This window comes from Nematostella vectensis, chromosome 6 (genome assembly GCF_932526225.1).
Source record: "Nematostella vectensis chromosome 6, jaNemVect1.1, whole genome shotgun sequence".
Classification (NCBI taxonomy): Eukaryota; Metazoa; Cnidaria; class Anthozoa; order Actiniaria; family Edwardsiidae; genus Nematostella; species Nematostella vectensis.
The window spans coordinates 2,385,009-2,402,365 of NC_064039.1; the positions used below are offsets into that span (position 1 = coordinate 2,385,009).

The 17,357-nt window shown below is 41.6% G+C and overlaps 2 protein-coding genes across 2 annotated transcripts in view; both read right to left on the reverse strand.

The window, feature by feature from the left end:
* Positions 1–443: 443 nt before the first annotated feature.
* LOC5514590 lies at positions 444–11,956 on the reverse strand. Its single transcript, XM_048728574.1, has 10 exons — positions 11,602–11,956; positions 9,979–10,030; positions 8,519–8,779; positions 7,688–7,870; positions 6,939–7,175; positions 5,889–6,074; positions 5,082–5,351; positions 4,754–4,896; positions 4,251–4,479; positions 444–3,736 (listed from the first exon to the last, which is right to left on the reverse strand). The coding sequence occupies exons 1-10, from the start codon at positions 11,611–11,613 to the stop codon at positions 3,438–3,440; spliced, it is 1,872 nt and encodes a 623-aa protein (XP_048584531.1). The 5' UTR covers positions 11,614–11,956; the 3' UTR covers positions 444–3,437.
* Positions 11,957–16,187: 4,231 nt separating this feature from the next.
* Positions 16,188–17,357, reverse strand: part of LOC5514577 — a 31,361-nt gene continuing 30,191 nt past the window's right edge. Inside the window, exons 43-46 of the mRNA XM_048728572.1 lie at positions 17,162–17,240; positions 16,792–16,931; positions 16,391–16,407; positions 16,188–16,327 (exon numbers count right to left, since the gene is read on the reverse strand). Coding sequence (XP_048584529.1) covers positions 16,397–16,407; positions 16,792–16,931; positions 17,162–17,240 — 230 coding nt within the window. The 3' untranslated portion in view covers positions 16,188–16,327; positions 16,391–16,396. The remainder of the gene's footprint in view (positions 16,328–16,390; positions 16,408–16,791; positions 16,932–17,161; positions 17,241–17,357) is intronic.

The window sequence follows — 17,357 nt, forward strand, 5'->3', positions numbered from 1 at the left end:
ACGTGCCCTACTAGTGTCGATACGTGCCCAACTAGTGTCGATACGTGCCCTACTAGTGTCGATACGTGCCCTACTAGTGTCGATACGTGCCCTACTAGTGTCGAGGGGGATTGATGAAGGACTAACAGACGGCGTTAGCCGATACGTGCCCTACTAGTGTCGATACGTGCCCTACTAGTGTCGATACGTGCCCTACTATTGTCGATACGTGCCCTACTATTGTCGATGCATATCCTACTAGTGTCGAGGGGGATTGATGAAGGACTAACAGACGGCGTTAGCCGATACGTGCCCTACTAGTGTCGATACGTGCCCTACTAGTGTCGGTACGTGCCCTACTAGTGTCGATACGTGCCCTACTAGTGTCGATACGTGCCCTACTAGTGTCGATACGTGCCCTACTAGTGTCGAGGGGGATTGATGAAGGACTAACAGACGGTATAGGTGGAGGTACCGGTTTATTCCTCTCGACAACGATGTTGTACAAGACTCACAACGTGAGAGAAACACAAATATAATATTAAGATAACCGGAATAAAACGTTTCCCTTTTTATTTGCTCTACATACATTCTGTTTGCGATCCAGCAGTGTAGGTTGTTTTTCTTCCACGACGTGTATTTTTAAACTTATTTTGTTTGAATTGGACCACAAGGGCAAACCACGTCTGCGCCAAAATTGTATAGTTTAGTTAACTATAGTTGTCAGTTTATGGGTTAAATATGACAAGTTTCCTTTTGATTATAGGGCCGATATTTAACTTTGGCATCGGGAGTTCACACGCAATGAATCTCTCTTTTACCTTTTCTCCGATCCGAAACATTACCTGAGACACCTAAGTGCAGTTATTTCTAAGACTTATCGCGTGATGGTGTTCTTTAGGTCCAGAGGGGCGAAATACAAGAATGAAGAAATACTCGATAAATTAGTTGTTTAGGTACTGGGATAGACAACCTGTCGCCTCCTATTATTCTTACACACGGCTCCAGGTTTTTTCGGTTTTCCTGGAGCATTATAGAGAGAGATGTCAAAACGGTGGTATTTTCCCGATACCACATTATTTACCAAATTTTTGTAAGAATCAGATCTCTTTATTTTCGCGATTTTGGGATAATAAAACCAAGCAAAACAAATGGGATTAAAATGTGCTGTAATCATCAAAACTGAAACAATGTGTGGAATGATGCGTGGGGTAAATTTAGACTCATAAAAATCTACCGTACTATATGTACATTAGATGACTAAATAGACAAAGTGTTTCCATTAAACGGCCAATATTCCCCCAAAGGCTTCTTGTGTACTCACTTAATTTTCGCGCATCCTAATTTGCGCGACACTTAATTTTCGCGAATCTTTAAAAATCGCGAAACTCGCAATATTAAAGTGACGCGAAAATTAAGTGTAATAAGGTATATAACATTCAGTACCTGGTTTTTTATTGGACAGAAAGCGGAGGGCCCAGGGACCTTACGTCTCCTATAGAAGTCTCGATGTCTATATTTAAAATGACACACGAACTCCTTCATGTTTATCATTGTTATTGGCGACAATGGTGCTCCCCAAATCTCGATATCTCGCTGTCTATATTTACAATGACACACGAACTCATTCATGTTTATCATTGTTTTGGCGACGATGGTGTTCGGCAAATCTCGATTTCTATATTTACAAAAACACACGAACTCCTTCATGTTTATCATTGTTATTGGCGACAATGGTGTTCCCCAAATCTCGATATCTCGATGTCAATATTCACAAAAACACACGAACTCTTTCATGTTTATCATTGTTATTGGCGACAATGGTGTTCCCAAATCTCGATATCTCGATGTCTATGTTTACAATTACAAACGAACTCATTCATGTTTATCATTGTTTTGGCGACGATGGTGTAACCCAACAAAGTCTTGATACTCTATTTATAATGCCACACGAGCTCGCACTGTTTATTGTTGTTATTGGCTATAATGGTGTAACCCAAATATTGTTATCTTGTTTACTTACAATGCCACACGATGTCATTCTTGTTTATCGTTGTTCTTGGCGACAATGGTGTACCCGAAATCTTGATATCTTGCCTGGCGACAATGGTGTACCCGAAATCTTGATATCTTGCCTAGCGACAATGGTGTACCCGAAATCTTGATATCTTGCCTATTAATGATTGGCCTCCAACAGAGACATCCTCCGTGTGTGTTGTAATAACTAGTTTAACGTCCTATTAACATTATTGGAGAGAACAGCGGTCCCTTTATGTATTGGTTTCAAAGGCCTTGTCAAGAGTCTCGACGTAAGAAATACCGGGACTCCATAACGTCATCCCCAGACGTCTCTTTGCTGGGCACTCATATTTCCCCCCTCAACTTGTCAGATTTTCGACTTTCCGCCATTTTAGATCCGAATTAGAAAAGCAAACCGAGACTAGCTTGGGGAAGAGAAGACTAGTGCAATTGTAGCTGTTGATGAAGTGGCAGCCCCGTACATCTCAAGAGCTCGTTACGTTTTCTATAGCAAGAGCCAAGGTGCTTGTCTTTTGTGGCCTTTGGTTCCTTGCATCTTAAGATGCTTAGTCTGGCTTCTGTGTGCCATTGTAACGTGTGTATTTTTTTTTTTTTTTTTTGCAAATCATACACGATGCCACTCATGCGTGAAATATTTTCTAATGCTTTTTTGAGACATGAGAAAAATCATGTAGTACAGCGACCACGATGTCGGGCTAAGAAGCCCTGGTTCGTTGAACCGTCGTCATTGACGTGACACACACCATCGTATTGCTTCTGACTGTTAGTGAATCCTGTATAATGCAAAAAGATGCAGACAGGTATGGTCACGGACCATTCCGTAAGAGGCAACGAGGTTCAACAATTCAAAATGGAAAGGGGGCAAGCTCCCTTTCTCGGTCTTTGATAGGCTTGACCGTTCTTTGCATGAAGGTTCTTTGTGTATAAAAATGTTTCCCAGGGCCATAAGGACTACCTCATTCCGCTCAATTTGATGGACGAAAATGTCAATTTGAGTAAAAATTAAGTAACACTTACAATTGCTTGCTGTTCTTTTGAGATATCTAAGAAATACGCTAATATCTCACAGAAGACCTTGCATTGTACATTCAACAAAATATTTGAAATGGCTTTGTAATCAGTCATTTTGGATTGGGATGTTTTAAGAATATACCAACACAACGAATGGGCCGAAAATCAGCCTGAAAAATGGGGGGTGAACAACAAACTTCAAAATTGCGTTCAAAATCGCCATACTAATGAACTTGAAAAGGAAAAAAAGGGGAACAACATTGGGGGTCATGAGCTATAAATGATGAAAATTGAATAAAAACAAACAAACAAAAAATGCTCCCTTCAAAATTGAGTAGGGCAACGTAGGAAAGGGAGAGGACCCTGGAAACGAGGTTGGGACAAGGTAGTCTTCGTGGTGGTGGGCATCAGTTATAAGTAATCTGGTCAAACAGTAGAGGTTCGTAGTGAACAGCTCCTGCTTTCGTCACCAAATCATCTGCGCTCTCGTGCCTTGTGGAGTTATTGATCTCGCAAAGAGCGCCGTCTTCGAAGTAATTTATGGACTGACACCTGGAATCGAGGGAGCAATATGTAACGCAATCACCCTCCGTGACGTCCTGCTCTGTGGCTACCACGTGACCTTGTAATGCATAGCCGTGATTGGTTTGCGGTGCGTACTGTGACATCATAATAACGTTACCATTGTTTTTCTTCTTGGGAAAATCTAGAAAAGTCATGCAACAAAATGCGGTTATGACAGGAGAAGCGCTGATGTTTACATGGGGTAGTGGATGGGTTGGAACAATTGGAATCATTGTCTTCTAGGATGTACGATGTGTGACGATTTTTTTACTGTAAAAGAATGCAAAAGAGTTTAAGAAGCAAACTAAATTTACTTGAATCACTGCGAAATTCAATCCATTATCCAAAAACCGGCTACATCTTATTATTCAATGGATAGTGATATTCTTTTAATCGCGCGTTCGGATCCAGTGCCTAATAGCATGCCCGCATCACGAGATGGCCTTAGAGAGGGGGGGGGGGGGGGGGCTATTTGCTCGTGTAGACCCAGGGCTGGTACCCGACAGCTTCATATCAAGACACAAGCTCCTCCTGTCTTCTCGCTTAGCTCTCCAGAATGAAAGGTTAAGAGCAGGAACCCTAACAGAAGCTAGCTTTCCGTCTAATTGGGAGTAGAAATACGGAGCGTATTTAGATCGATCGGAAAATGCATTTACCTGCACAATATTTGGCATTGATTGTAAAGTTGACACTAGGTAGTTTGTATACGTAGTATCCAAGGCAACCGCGAACCATGATTGACACTTGATAATGGCAGCAATCACCATCCCAGTGGAAGCACACCGTCCTCTGTACCACACCATCGCGGGCGTCTGGGTGAGGTTGCGTCATCCAGCCAGTAGCCTTAGTAGAGCATCGATTAATCGGGATGCACGACTCGGGGATCTATTAGTAGAGAATCAGATAACTAAGTATTGTTTTGCTGCGGTTTTTAATTAACATCCCGCAAACTCTCGCTGACGATTTTCATTGGCCAACGCTGAGATTGTTCCCAACCAACCCACCTATCCGTAATGTGTCGATCAAAGCACCAATTAATGTATTACAGTTTAGCAGTTGAAAAGTTTTGATGAGAATTCGCAGAAAATTGAAGTAAAGTCAGTCGGTGAGTCGGTCAGTGATCTGATGGCACAGATATAGCAAAGAAAATAACACTAACCTGCATTGGTGAGAGATCGTCCATTTGAAATTTGCGCCATTTTGCGAAATCCATTCCACGGTCATGTTCATTAGTGCCAGAATGAAAAACTCCTCTCGTGGTTACTTGGACGTTTTTGTGCGCTTTGCACATGGCAAAATGACCTACATAACAACAAGGGAGAAGGTGAAGACAGATAGGTGGGCAGGCAGTTACAACGAAGTCCAACAGGAAACAGGTAGAAGTCAGAGCCGTGTTTGCTCGCGTTATTTTGGGCATATTTAGAGCCCAATATTTTCAAACATATTTACATGAAAGCCACGAAACAAAGTAAACAGACAATACTTACTACGGAGCTCAACAGGAAACTGGTAGAAGTCAGAGCCGTGTTTGTTCGACACAATGCACTCCCATGTCAAATTTGCAAACGTCTTGTCCATTACTGGTGTCCGGAAGTGACTACTCGTGCTGTTTTGGTACACTTTGCCATTCAGTACCCAGGCCACATCTGGCACAGGGAACCCGTAGTGCTCAGGGCAGGTTAGATTGATTGATTGGTTGAACGGCTTAAGATCGTAGATAATAATCATTTCAGGTGGCGGTCTATTGGGAATTATTGCTGTTGGCATAGATTGTCAAAGTTTGAAATATGCACAATGCGCGCGCAAGTTCTTACCCATAATAAACCAGGTACAGGGGAAGATCCCCGGGAATCCAGAATTCCCCCTTCCCCACCCACACACATTTTACAAGAAAGAGATAAAATTTCTTTACAAGGTTATGGATATGCCTGATGATGAAACCCAATATAGTACTAAGGATAAAAATTGCTTTTCCAAAAAATAGTCCAATCTTAGTTATCTATGACCCCACCCGTCCGACCTGACTCTACCAAGTACCTGTTTCATGGCGACATGGTTGCAAGTCAACTTAAAGTGGAAATGTCTACACATTCCTTTAACAAAAAAAAGTCTTTTGAATAGGGTAAAAAGCTTAGCTGTCAGTAACAGGCAAATTTTCAACTCCCAAAAATACTAAGGACAGAATTAAAAGCCTGAAGCAATTTGCCAGACCCTCTCGGCCATAAAGGTTTCCGAGTAACCCCTGGCAACCCTTGTGTATGTAAAGGGTTATTCACAGGGTGACATTCGCGAACCTTTGCCTTCTGAGTACACCTCAACCTCGCACAGGGTGAGTATCACCCAAGATCCAACGAGACGCACGTTCACGTAGCGTCCTGCTCTTCTCGGCTTGCAGTAGATGGATAGCTTATGTAGTCCGGCCAAGGAAAACATGTCTCCGCAGCGAGGGTTGGCGTTACCATTATCAGTCAGATCATCGCCTTGTGGGGAAAACCAACAAAATGTCCAGTTATTTAGGCATAAACAGCTTCAATTTGGATTATGGACTATGATTATGAAGTCGGGTTCTCTGATCATGACGTTATATACCTTACTATACTTGAGATGGCGATATTTCGCGACACCTTATTTTCGCGATTTTCCTATTTTCGTAAAAAACAGATCACTTTATTTTCGCGATTTTGGGATAATACAATCAAGCAAAACAAGTGGAATCAAAATGTGCTGTAAAACTGAAACAATTTGTAACAAAAAGGTGCGTAGGCTATATTTAGTTTTAGGCTATATTTACTATATGTACATTAGATGACTAAATAGTCAAAGCTTATTAAACGCCAATATTCCCCCAAGGGCTGACATGTGTACGCACTTAATATTCACGCATCCCAATATACGCGACAATTTATTTTCGCGTCACTTTATTTTCGCGAATCTTTTAAAATCGCGAAATTCGCGAAACGTGAAAATTAAGTGTAATAACTAGGTAGTCTGTCTAACACTCATCAACTCTGATCTTAGCGGTACTTAGTCTTTCAAAACACTCACCAACTCTGATCTCGGCGGTATGAATTCTGTCTCATACCACTCACCAACTCTGATCTCAGCGTTATGTATTCTGTCTCATACCACTCACCAACTCTGATCTCAGCGTTATGAATTCTGTCTCATACCACTCACCAACTCTGATTTCAGCGTTATGAATTCTGTATCACACCACTCACCAACTCTGATCTCAGCGGTACGTAGCCTGTCTACCGCTCTACAACTCTGATCTCAGCGGTATGTAGTCCGTGTACCACTCAACAATTTTGACATCCATTTAATGTAGTGTGTCTATCACTCACCAACTCTGATCTCAGCGTTATGTAGCCTTTCCGAAGTCAATTGATTCACCAGGAACACTTCAAAGACCGGTTTAGTGGTACCCAGGTCCACGCGCCACCACGGGTTGGCTTCGGAAGGCGTATGCGTGCAGCTGCTATGATCCCATTTGCCATCTGTGTTACCGTCAACAGCTCGTGAAGCAACACCATTATTCGCAACAGCTGACTGGGCAGTGGATTTGCTCAATGCAAGATTTGCTAGAATAAATGTAAATTTTAAAATGTTCCTATAAATAAAAACATATGCATTCTCGTTCCCAGAGCCTACGGTCATTTGTCAGCCGAGACAGCGGTGCCTTTTCTTGAGACCTTTTAATTGACCACAGCTGGTGAAATCTGTTGCTCTTCCACTTCGAAGAAAATGTGCAGCAAACATTGGCATTCCAAATAAGGAATCTAAATTCATATCAATTTCTCTCGCAGACCCAGTCTCCCCCCCTCCATCCCTGAGTTTTTTGCTCACCTGTTGGGTTCAAGTTCACCATGACCTTGCATATCTCTTCTCTGCCGTTGACCATTGGAATGTATAGTGCGACATACTTAGCGACCTAGCAGACCCGGTCTCGCCACCCCTCCCTCTCTTGCTTACCTATCGGGTTCAAGTCGACCTTGACCTTGCATATCTCAAGTCTGCTGTTTGCTCCAGGGATGGAGGTTACGCCCTCGCAAACCTGGTTGCCCCACCCTCCCTCCCTGGATTTCTTGCTTACCGTTAGGGTTCACGTTGACCTTGACCTCACATATCTCTATTCTGCTATTTACTGCTGGGATGTATAGAACGACATAGCGGCCTCGAAGTCCCGGCCTGCAGTAGATAGGCTTGTTGACTGGTCCAGTGCTTATTTTCTCTCCACAAATGGCATTCTCTGTCCCATTTTTGTCAAGGCTGTCCCCTAAAAATAAATCGTAATACAGACAGCTACCACAGCGCTACAAGCACAATGGCACGTGTGTAATGGCAAATGGTAAACCTACGACCGAAAGGTACTTTTGGTGCATTTGTATCGAATACAGGATATTATGGACCAGTGCTACCTAGGTCTGTAACACTTGTTTAGGAAACTAACCTTGATGGTGATGATGGTTATGGTGATGGTAATGGTGATGGTGATGGTGATGGTGATGGTGATGGTGATGGTGATGGTGATGGTGATGGTGATGGTGATGGTGATGGTGATGGTGATGGTGATGGTGATGGTGATGGTGATGGTGATGGTGATGGTGATAATGATGATGATACTGGTGATGATGATGATGAGAATGACGACGACGATGATGTTGAGAATGATGTGATAGTGATGGTGATGGTGATGGTGATGGTGATGGTGATGGTGATGGTGATGGTGATGGTGATGGTGATGGTGATGGTGATGGTGATGGTGATGGTGATGGTGATGGTGATGGTGATGGTGATGGTGGTGGTGATGGTGATGGTGATGGTGATGGTGATAATGATGATGATGATGGTGATGATGATGATGAGAATGACGACGACGATGATGTTGAGAATGATGATGATGATGATCATTACTTGCCCTTACCCACTCTGACTTCTAATCCATTAGCTCTTTCCGGAAAACCATCAGTCCTTGATATAATGAAAACTTCATCAACCACGTAGGTTCGCCCCAGGTCCACCCGCCACCATCCACCGTGAGTAGCGTCAGGTGAAGTTGCAGAGCACCATAATTCATTATATTGGGATAATGTCGACCTTTCATTACCGTCTGTTGCCAAACTAGGGTGTGCTAGATTATTCCAAGAATTCAAAGAAGCGGTTGGTTGGCGAAGTGCCAGGTTACCTGCGGTGATAAGATTGCAAGCCATGATCGATCCCTGCTAATAATGCAGATTTCCCTAATCCGTAATAATGGTGAATTTTTTAACCAATGTTAGTAGGGGTACTTCTAAGATGAACAAAGCATTGACACAAAAAAAACTTTAAGCTGTTGTTTTAAGGATCATTAAGTTAGTTTATGTACGTGTGTGCAATTTCTATTCCATTGTATGCTTTTATTTTATTTATTTGCAACTGGTCGCACTTGGATATGCGCCAAGATTTGCTGTTTAGTAACATCGAGAACAACTAAAATGATGATGATGATAATCCCTCCTCATCCCTTCCTTCTCCTCCAACTCCAACTCTTCCTGCTCACTCCTTCTCCAACTCCCACTCTTCCTGCTCACTCCTTCTCCTCCAACTCCCACTCTTCCTGCTCACTCCTTCTCCAACTCCCACTCTTCCTGCTCACTACTTCTCCTCCAGCTTCCACTCTTCCTGCTCACTCCTTCTCCAACTCCCACTCTTACTGCTCACTACTTCTCCAACTCCCACTCTTCCTGCTCACTACTTCTCCTCCAGCTCCCACTCTTACTGCTCACTACTTCTCCTCCAACTCCCACTCTTCCTGCTCACTACTTCTCCTCCAACTCCCACTCTTCCTGCTCACTCCTCCTCCTCCAACTCCCACTCTTCCTGCTCACTCCTCCTCCTCCAACTCCCACTCTTCCTGCTCACTCCTCCTCCTCCAACTCCCACTCTTCCTGCTCACTCCTTCTCCAACTCCCACTCTTCCTGCTCACTACTTCTCCTCCAGCTCCCACTCTTACTGCTCACTACTTCTCCTCCAACTCCCACTCTTCCTGCTCACTACTTCTCCTCCAACTCCCACTCTTCCTGCTCACTCCTCCTCCTCCAACTCCCACTCTTCCTGCTCACTTCTTCTCGCTAATCCAGGGATAAGGAGAATAGTGAGTATGGTGTGATGAAGATATGCAAATGTATAGATATCAAAATACAGGTGCAGAGATACCGACATGCACAGTGTCAAAATTCTAAGATTTGGCGATGCTTCTATAATGACAGCCTTTTTGAGGGTCGAGGGGGTGGGTGTTCGCGCCAGTGCGTCCCTCACTATCTACGCACTTGTGTCTTATGGTTCAGTAATCGTCTTTTATTATCGAATCCATTATTTTCCCCTATGCGTCCCAATCTACTCACCGGCATATATCGCAAGCGTCACCCAAGCGATACAAAAATAGACCAAAACCAGCTGCAATTAAACAAAATATACAAAAATTAATACAGGATATCTATCGTTCTTATTTTTTCTTTCTTCGTTTCTTTAGGATAGAAATTTTTATTTTCATTCTAAAAGCATGGCCGAGATTATTACGGGGTGCCGCATTCATTCATTTATTCGTTTGTCATCCATATTTATCACAAATGTTACTTACAAGACAGATATAATTCATTTTTTTCTAATAGCTTTTGTGACGAGGAGCCTAACGAGGGAAACCATGAGGTTTTTTTTTTAATTGGAAGAAGACAAATATAATTTAAATATAATTAAGCAGCGACGTAGACAGGATTTTTAAGAGGAGGGACCCAAAAGGATCTTTCAAATCATTCATTCCCGTATTTTAGATAATTTCTCATACATTTACTTTGTATTTTTTGGCTGCTAGAATGTGAGTGTGTGTGTGTGTGTGTGGGGTGGGGGGGGGGGGGGGGGGGGGGGGTCTTCCTTGGCCACCACCTGGTCCATGGTGCACTAAAAGTAATCCGATTGCTCAGATTTTTTAATCATCAGTCAACATTGTTCCGGATAAAAAAAATTAAAATCTCAAATACAGATTAATCCAATACTACATGCAATTTGAGTTATACACGTAAACAATTTAGGAAGGGTAAACTATCATTCTGCGGAAAATATGATAAATAAATACACGTATTGGCAGTATTTTATAACTAGATAGTAAGGCTGAAAGATTACAGCTCGAAATAGAACGAGTTGGAATTATAATTATGCAATTTGTTTCAAACTTTCTTATGTAGCGAATTATGTAGGATTGCTTAGATACAATCTATAAATCTTCAGAAATAGGATCTTTTTAGAATTGGCTTTAAGCTAATTCAAGAGACCATCACTCCAAATGTGCGGGAGCTAAAAAGGATGTCACAATCGCTACTTCAAACTAAGAAAAATACTAAATTGTTTATGACTTGTATCTCAATATGGAACTGTGCTAGCAAGGTCTCTTTATGAATCTGATAATTGTTTTGTTATTAATTAAAGGCAAAACCTCGCAATCCTTTTCCCGATAAAACTATCCTAATAACTGTTCCACTAGAGATAACTTAAACAAACAAAAAAAGTTTTTTTCTTCTATTTGAGTTTGCGACAATTTATTGAATTATACACCCTGAGGCGTTTCGGCTGTGCCATTATGAAAATGTAAACTTACTTCAGAGATACTCATGCGCTTATATATCTTTAGCGTTATTTAACACAATTTAATTAAAGCTTTGAGCTGTGTAGTTCCTTTAGGCTTTTTTTCATACAACGCAGTATGGCCGAACGAAATCACAATCAAAATCACGTTGATTTAGCCCGTAAAAGTTAGAAAGTTAAAAGTTAAAAAAAGACTCATAATTTTTGTGTTTTTTTATTTTTTATTTTTTATATTTTTTGCGGTTTCGGACATCATAAAAGCGATATTTCTATTTTATTTGTGTTTTGAGCAAGCGTCAAACGTAAATGAAAAGAAATCCGTAAAAAAACCTGGAATAAAATGTAACGAAACGGCTAGAAAAGATGACATACATTCTCCATGTCCCTACCTTCGTTTTCATTTTTCCTTTCCACCAATGTCTTGGACTCTAGTCTCTAGAACTGATATTCAGTCGCTCAACACCAGCGCTGATGTCCCGTGTGCGTATTATCGTCGGTAGGCTCCTACACAACGCAAACAAAAGAAATCAGAGTCATAGATACGTCAAAGAGCCTCATTAACTAGAAAACTTCATTTAACGGGTCTATATTAGATAAACGCAATAACATCTTCATTTCATTTTCATCTTTAACCTAAATTCAAAGCAAAATAAGCATTTTTGTTTATTAAAATTTAGAAATTACGAAAATGGTGATCAATCTGATAAAATAACAAAAATGGCACGATGACATGAATGATTTATATATGAGCTATTTCCAGGGCTGTCTCATGCGAAATGTAGCCTGTGTGCATCCGCTACGTGCAAGTTCTTATCAGAAATTCTCGTTAACGGACCAGGACGAACTCTCTAAAACTAAACAAGCCATTTTATACCGGTATTTCATGAGCCTTTGTAGAAATGGCTGAACAATTATTCTTTGGTAGGACATTAATAATTTACTACGGAATAATTTACTAACTAAATATTTTGTAAATTTTCTCCAGGCATTTTATTGTTGTCGGTACTGAATCTGTACCCAAGCTAACGTTCATACTATACCAGCAAGACAGATATTTAGCTCAAAGTATTATTTTTTTACATTTTGTCGAATTCTGAAGAGTTATGTTGCATGATTTTTAGCGTACGTGTAGCCGCTGACTCGCGAAAAGAGGATATTTTGTTTGGATTTCGCTTTTCAATTGTGAATAATAATTCAATTGTGTAAAATATGAAATCTTAGAAAAAGAAAAGAAAAAATTCCTGCTTTGTGTAAGGGAACCCCTTTTTGGCTAACTAGCTAAGGATTGTCAATGGTGGTTTACGAAAAAAAAAATGCACTCTTGCCTACAAAGATCCATCCCTGAATTTACGCCCCCTGCTAAGTTCACACCCTAAGGCAACTTATGTGAGAGGGGCAAGGGAACAGGTGTTGCACAAGAATAAATTCCAGATAGTCAACTCAAGAGTATTTTTTTAAGATAACTAGAAAACTAAAGAAATTATTCCTTTTCACATTTGAGCGCAGCCGCGCATTTTCTTATCTAATACCCAACGCTATGGCTAAAATAGGCGTTATCGAAAGTACCTGCTTAATGAAATTGCATGTCGGACCTGCGTTTATGAGAAACTAGAATCAAAAGTTGAGTATCTGAACGCTCTTCAAAAGAAGCCCAAGCCAGCGTCACACATGGTAATCGACAAGCTGCCTTGTTTGTTTCACATGTGACAAAGTTGCGCGAGCGGAACTGAGATCCCAGGCATCCCGGGTTGTGCATTTTGTACAGATACTGTATATATCAGTCAGGCTATTTTATTATTTTTCCTATTCAATATGATCATCTGTATAATTATAAATAAAATATTTCCGAGATAGGTGTCCAATTGTGTGTGTTTTTTAATTACGGCATTTCCCCTTATTTCTAAGGAAAAATGTGGTTACGAAAAAAAAATTTCGATAGATTTTTTTAAACATTAGTTTTTGTCAGTTTTTAGTTAACAAAAGCAGGGACGCAAGTCTAATTGGATTGAATCATTATAAGGCCTCGAACCAATTTCTTCAAGTTGGAGTATCAATTATCGTATGATCAAAGAAAAGCCTGAAAATTCAAAGTATTTAAAGTTTTATATTACCAATTCTTAACTGTAATCAATCGAGCTCTATGCTCAGCGCTATAAAAAATGACCCCCTTCCAAAAATGAGCAATCTATTTTGTCCTCGTCGAATCAAATACTTTTATCGCTAGAGGAAAAATTTGTCGATAGAATTTTCTATAGTTATTTGAAGAAAAGGTAACTTAATACTGTATCAAAATTGTAAATTCATCGAATCATTCTAAGTCGAAAGTGTTTGGATTTTAAAAGGGGAGGTCACTGATTCCTTTGGGTGTTGTCTCTACTATATACTTCTTGGTTTAACTTGTCTCGGTTTGGGGGCAGTTATTCGGCATGCACAATCCAGGATACGTATTAAGCCACATTATATATATGCAATGCAAACCTGTATACACCCTAAAGACATCTTTTTATGGTTTCCGCTATATTATATTATAAAGTGCTTATGTTCCATATCTAAAATATAAACAAAAAATTTTAATGCTAAAGGCGCTTTTTTTCCATCATTAAAATCCTCGCTCATATCTGATTTGCTGTCTTCCTCGCTCTCTTTCTTTTCTCTTTTCTCATGCTGCGCCTTTCTTGCAAGGAGAAGATTGAAAAGCCTTTTTGCTTCTTTTACGTTATCTATAGCATCAACCATTATCTGGTTGCAACCTGGAGTTAGTCGCATCTTTGAGAAATTGAGTGCCTTCACTTTTTATGAATTAATGTTTTCAGCCAATTTCTTCCTTTCCACTCCTGTCAAGCTTGCAGCTAATCTCTTGATCGCGTTCCTTCAACATTGCCATTGCCATCTTAGATTTTTGGGAGAGGGGGCACCGAAAATACAGGGGAAGCGTAAGGGGGACATGGAAAATTTTGTTCCTCCTGAAGGGGGGTCAACTAATTTTATCCCTTAATTTTATCAAAATCCTCACGCCAACCCCCCCCCCCCCCCCCCCTCAGGTAATAAATGAACTTCCGTCTTTTACGAATTTTCGACGCGATGCTTCGATTACAACAGGTACCAGATAAATACCTTATTTTTTGCGTTGAAGTTTCCCGTTTGCCTCGAGGGCCCAACGGGTAGAGATCTAGAGCTGCGACATACATACTCACAATGATAGCTTGACTATCCGACGGAGTTTTAGACTAGCCCACTACATGTGTCCCACCCCATGTGCCCCATCCCATTTGTTCCACCCCCATGTGTCCCACCCCATGTGTTCCACCCCATGTGTTCCAACCCATGTGTCCCGCCATATGTATCCCACCCCATGTGTCCTACCCCATGTGTCCTACCCCATGTGTCCTACCCCATGTGTCCCACCCCGTGTGTCCTACCCCATGTGTCCGACCCCATGTGTCCTACCCCATGCGTCCCACCCCTTGTGTCCCACCCCATGTGTTCCACCCCATGTGTCCCACCCTATGTTTCCCACCCTATGTGTCCCACCCCATGTGTCCTACCCCATGTGTCCTACCCCATGCGTCCCACCCCATGTGTCGTAAACCATGTGTCCTACCCCATGTGTCCCAGCCTGTGTCCCACCCCATGTGTCCTACCCCATGTGTCCTACCCCATGTGTCCTACCCCATGTGTCCCACCCCGTGTGTCCTACCCCATGTGTTCCACCCCATGTGTCCCACCCTATGTTTCCCACCCCATGTGTCCGACCGCATGTGCCCCACCCCATGTGTTCCACCCCATGTGTCCTACCCCATGTGTCCCACCCCATGTGTCCCACCCCATGTGTCCCACCCTATGTTTCCCACCCTATGTGTCCCACCCCATGTGTCCTACCCCATGTGTCCTACCCCATGTGTCCTACCCCATGTGTCCTACCCCATGTGTCCTACCCCATGCGTCCCACCCCATGTGTCCCACCCCATGTGTCCCACCCTATGTTTCCCACCCTATGTGTCCCACCCCATGTGTCCTACCCCATGTGTCCTACCCCATGTGTCCTACCCCATGTGTCCTACCCCATGTGTCCCACCCCATGTGTCCCACCCTATGTGTCCCACCCTATGTTTCCCACCCTATGTGTCCTACCCCATGTGTCCTACCCCATGTGTCCTACCCCATGTGTCCTACCCCATGCGTCCCACCCCATGTGTTCTTCACCCCATATGTCCACCTACATGTGTCCCACCATATGCGTATGGGGTGGTGTCCTGTTATCTAATGTTCAGTTATCTAAATGTTATATAAATAATTGAACGGGAAGACGTCGGGGAGACGGTGAATTTGGAGTTCATTCAAAAGGCATCGTGCAGACTCCTAAAAAGTTGTTTTTCTCTGCAATTCTGTGAGATAGAATACCTAGGCATTCTCAGAGTCCATGTTATGTATTTTAATACGAGAAGGCCTTTATATTTCTTTGATTTATAACATTTTTAGATGAATGAACTTCAATTCTTCACGCAAATGTTCAGAAATCATGTCACAAAAAAAATTGCTCAAGATGTGATCGCCCGTAAGACTCATGTTGCTAGGAAACGTGAGCGCTAACCAATCAGAGACGTATCTAAAAATAACTGCTTGTTCTAAAAATATTTTTTACGGACGTCATCATTGGAACATACCCTAATACGGGGGATTCGTTATCTTATCTTGTCCTATCCCATGTGTCCCACCCCTACCCTAGCTACGCTACTGCAGAAGGACTCTTCATCGTACAGTTGTCTTGTAGTGTCGGGCCTGTATGCTGGTATTTCGTTATATGACTGCCGCAGTACTTATTCAAACTTGGGCACATTTTGGGAGTGGGATTAAAAATTCCATGTGTTTTTTATGGTTGCTCTTATACCAGACCTCCCCCTCTCCCCTAAAAAGACTTTTCACAAGTTAGGACGACAAGTGCACACCGGCATGTCTTAGTCAAGTATACACAGAATTAATGCTCATTTGATTTTATTCCCACCATATATCAAACCTTTTTTTAATCACATTACTCTTATTCCTAATCACCCCAAAATGTCTAATTACTAACTCTATCTTGCTGCTAGACAAGGCATCCGATAATATGACGATCTTTATCCGATAAAATGACGATCTTTATCCGATAAAATGACGATCTTCCTCCGATGAAGTGACGATCATCCTTCAAGGCACCGCTATGGACAAAATAAGAGACGAATAAATAAATACATTGATAGCTTCTACGTCCCTTTTTTTCTGGTTCTAACTACTTTTATCATCCCTCCTTCCTTCCTTTAATCCTTCCACCCTCGCTCTTACCTTTGTTTCCTTTATTCTTTTACCTTCTTCTTTTATTTTATATTTGCTTTTTTTCCTTCTTTTACTTATCCTTCATTACACTTCTCTTATGAATCTTCTGTTTTCTTTGTTCTCTCACAATTTCCACTCCCACTTCTTTCAATTCCTCTCTATCTTCCTTTTCTCCACTTTCTTTATTTTTCACTTTTCTCTCTTTAATTCTTCATTCTCTGCTTCCCTATGCTCCCTCTGCTGAATGTTAAAAATTCCCATCAACTTACGGAGTTTAAAGAAATCGAGTTGAAGTCTATCTTCATTGCAGCTGTTCCAGTAAACCAAGTTTTTGCCCTCCCCTGCATAACCCCCTGAAGGATGCACGCAATAGCTGTTCCTGATGTTTTGTAGAGACTTAGAAGCGAGACTATAACAGAAAAACAGACAAAATTTCATTGATTCAGCAGGGGCTATATTTAACACTGTTATAAAAAAAACCCCGTACGTCTAGCTTCGTGCTTACGGATACGGTGGACGCTAGGTAAAAAAAATCTTACGTAGACAATGGATAGGAAAGAAAAAAGTCGCAATGATGATGATGGCGATAACGATAAATATTATGGTTGTGACGACGACGGTGACGATGACGATACTTACCGTCTGTGCCTGGACACATCTATCGGGCAGGAGTCTTTTAGGACCAGCTTCTTACCATAAGATGGGTAAGGCTCATCACCTACGAAAAAAGCATTTTTGCATATTTAGTAATGCTATTTTGGTATAATTTTGAAACGTCACTTCCGGATTTATGTTTTTTATCCTTTCGGGTCTAAAAATTATCACCAACAGATTC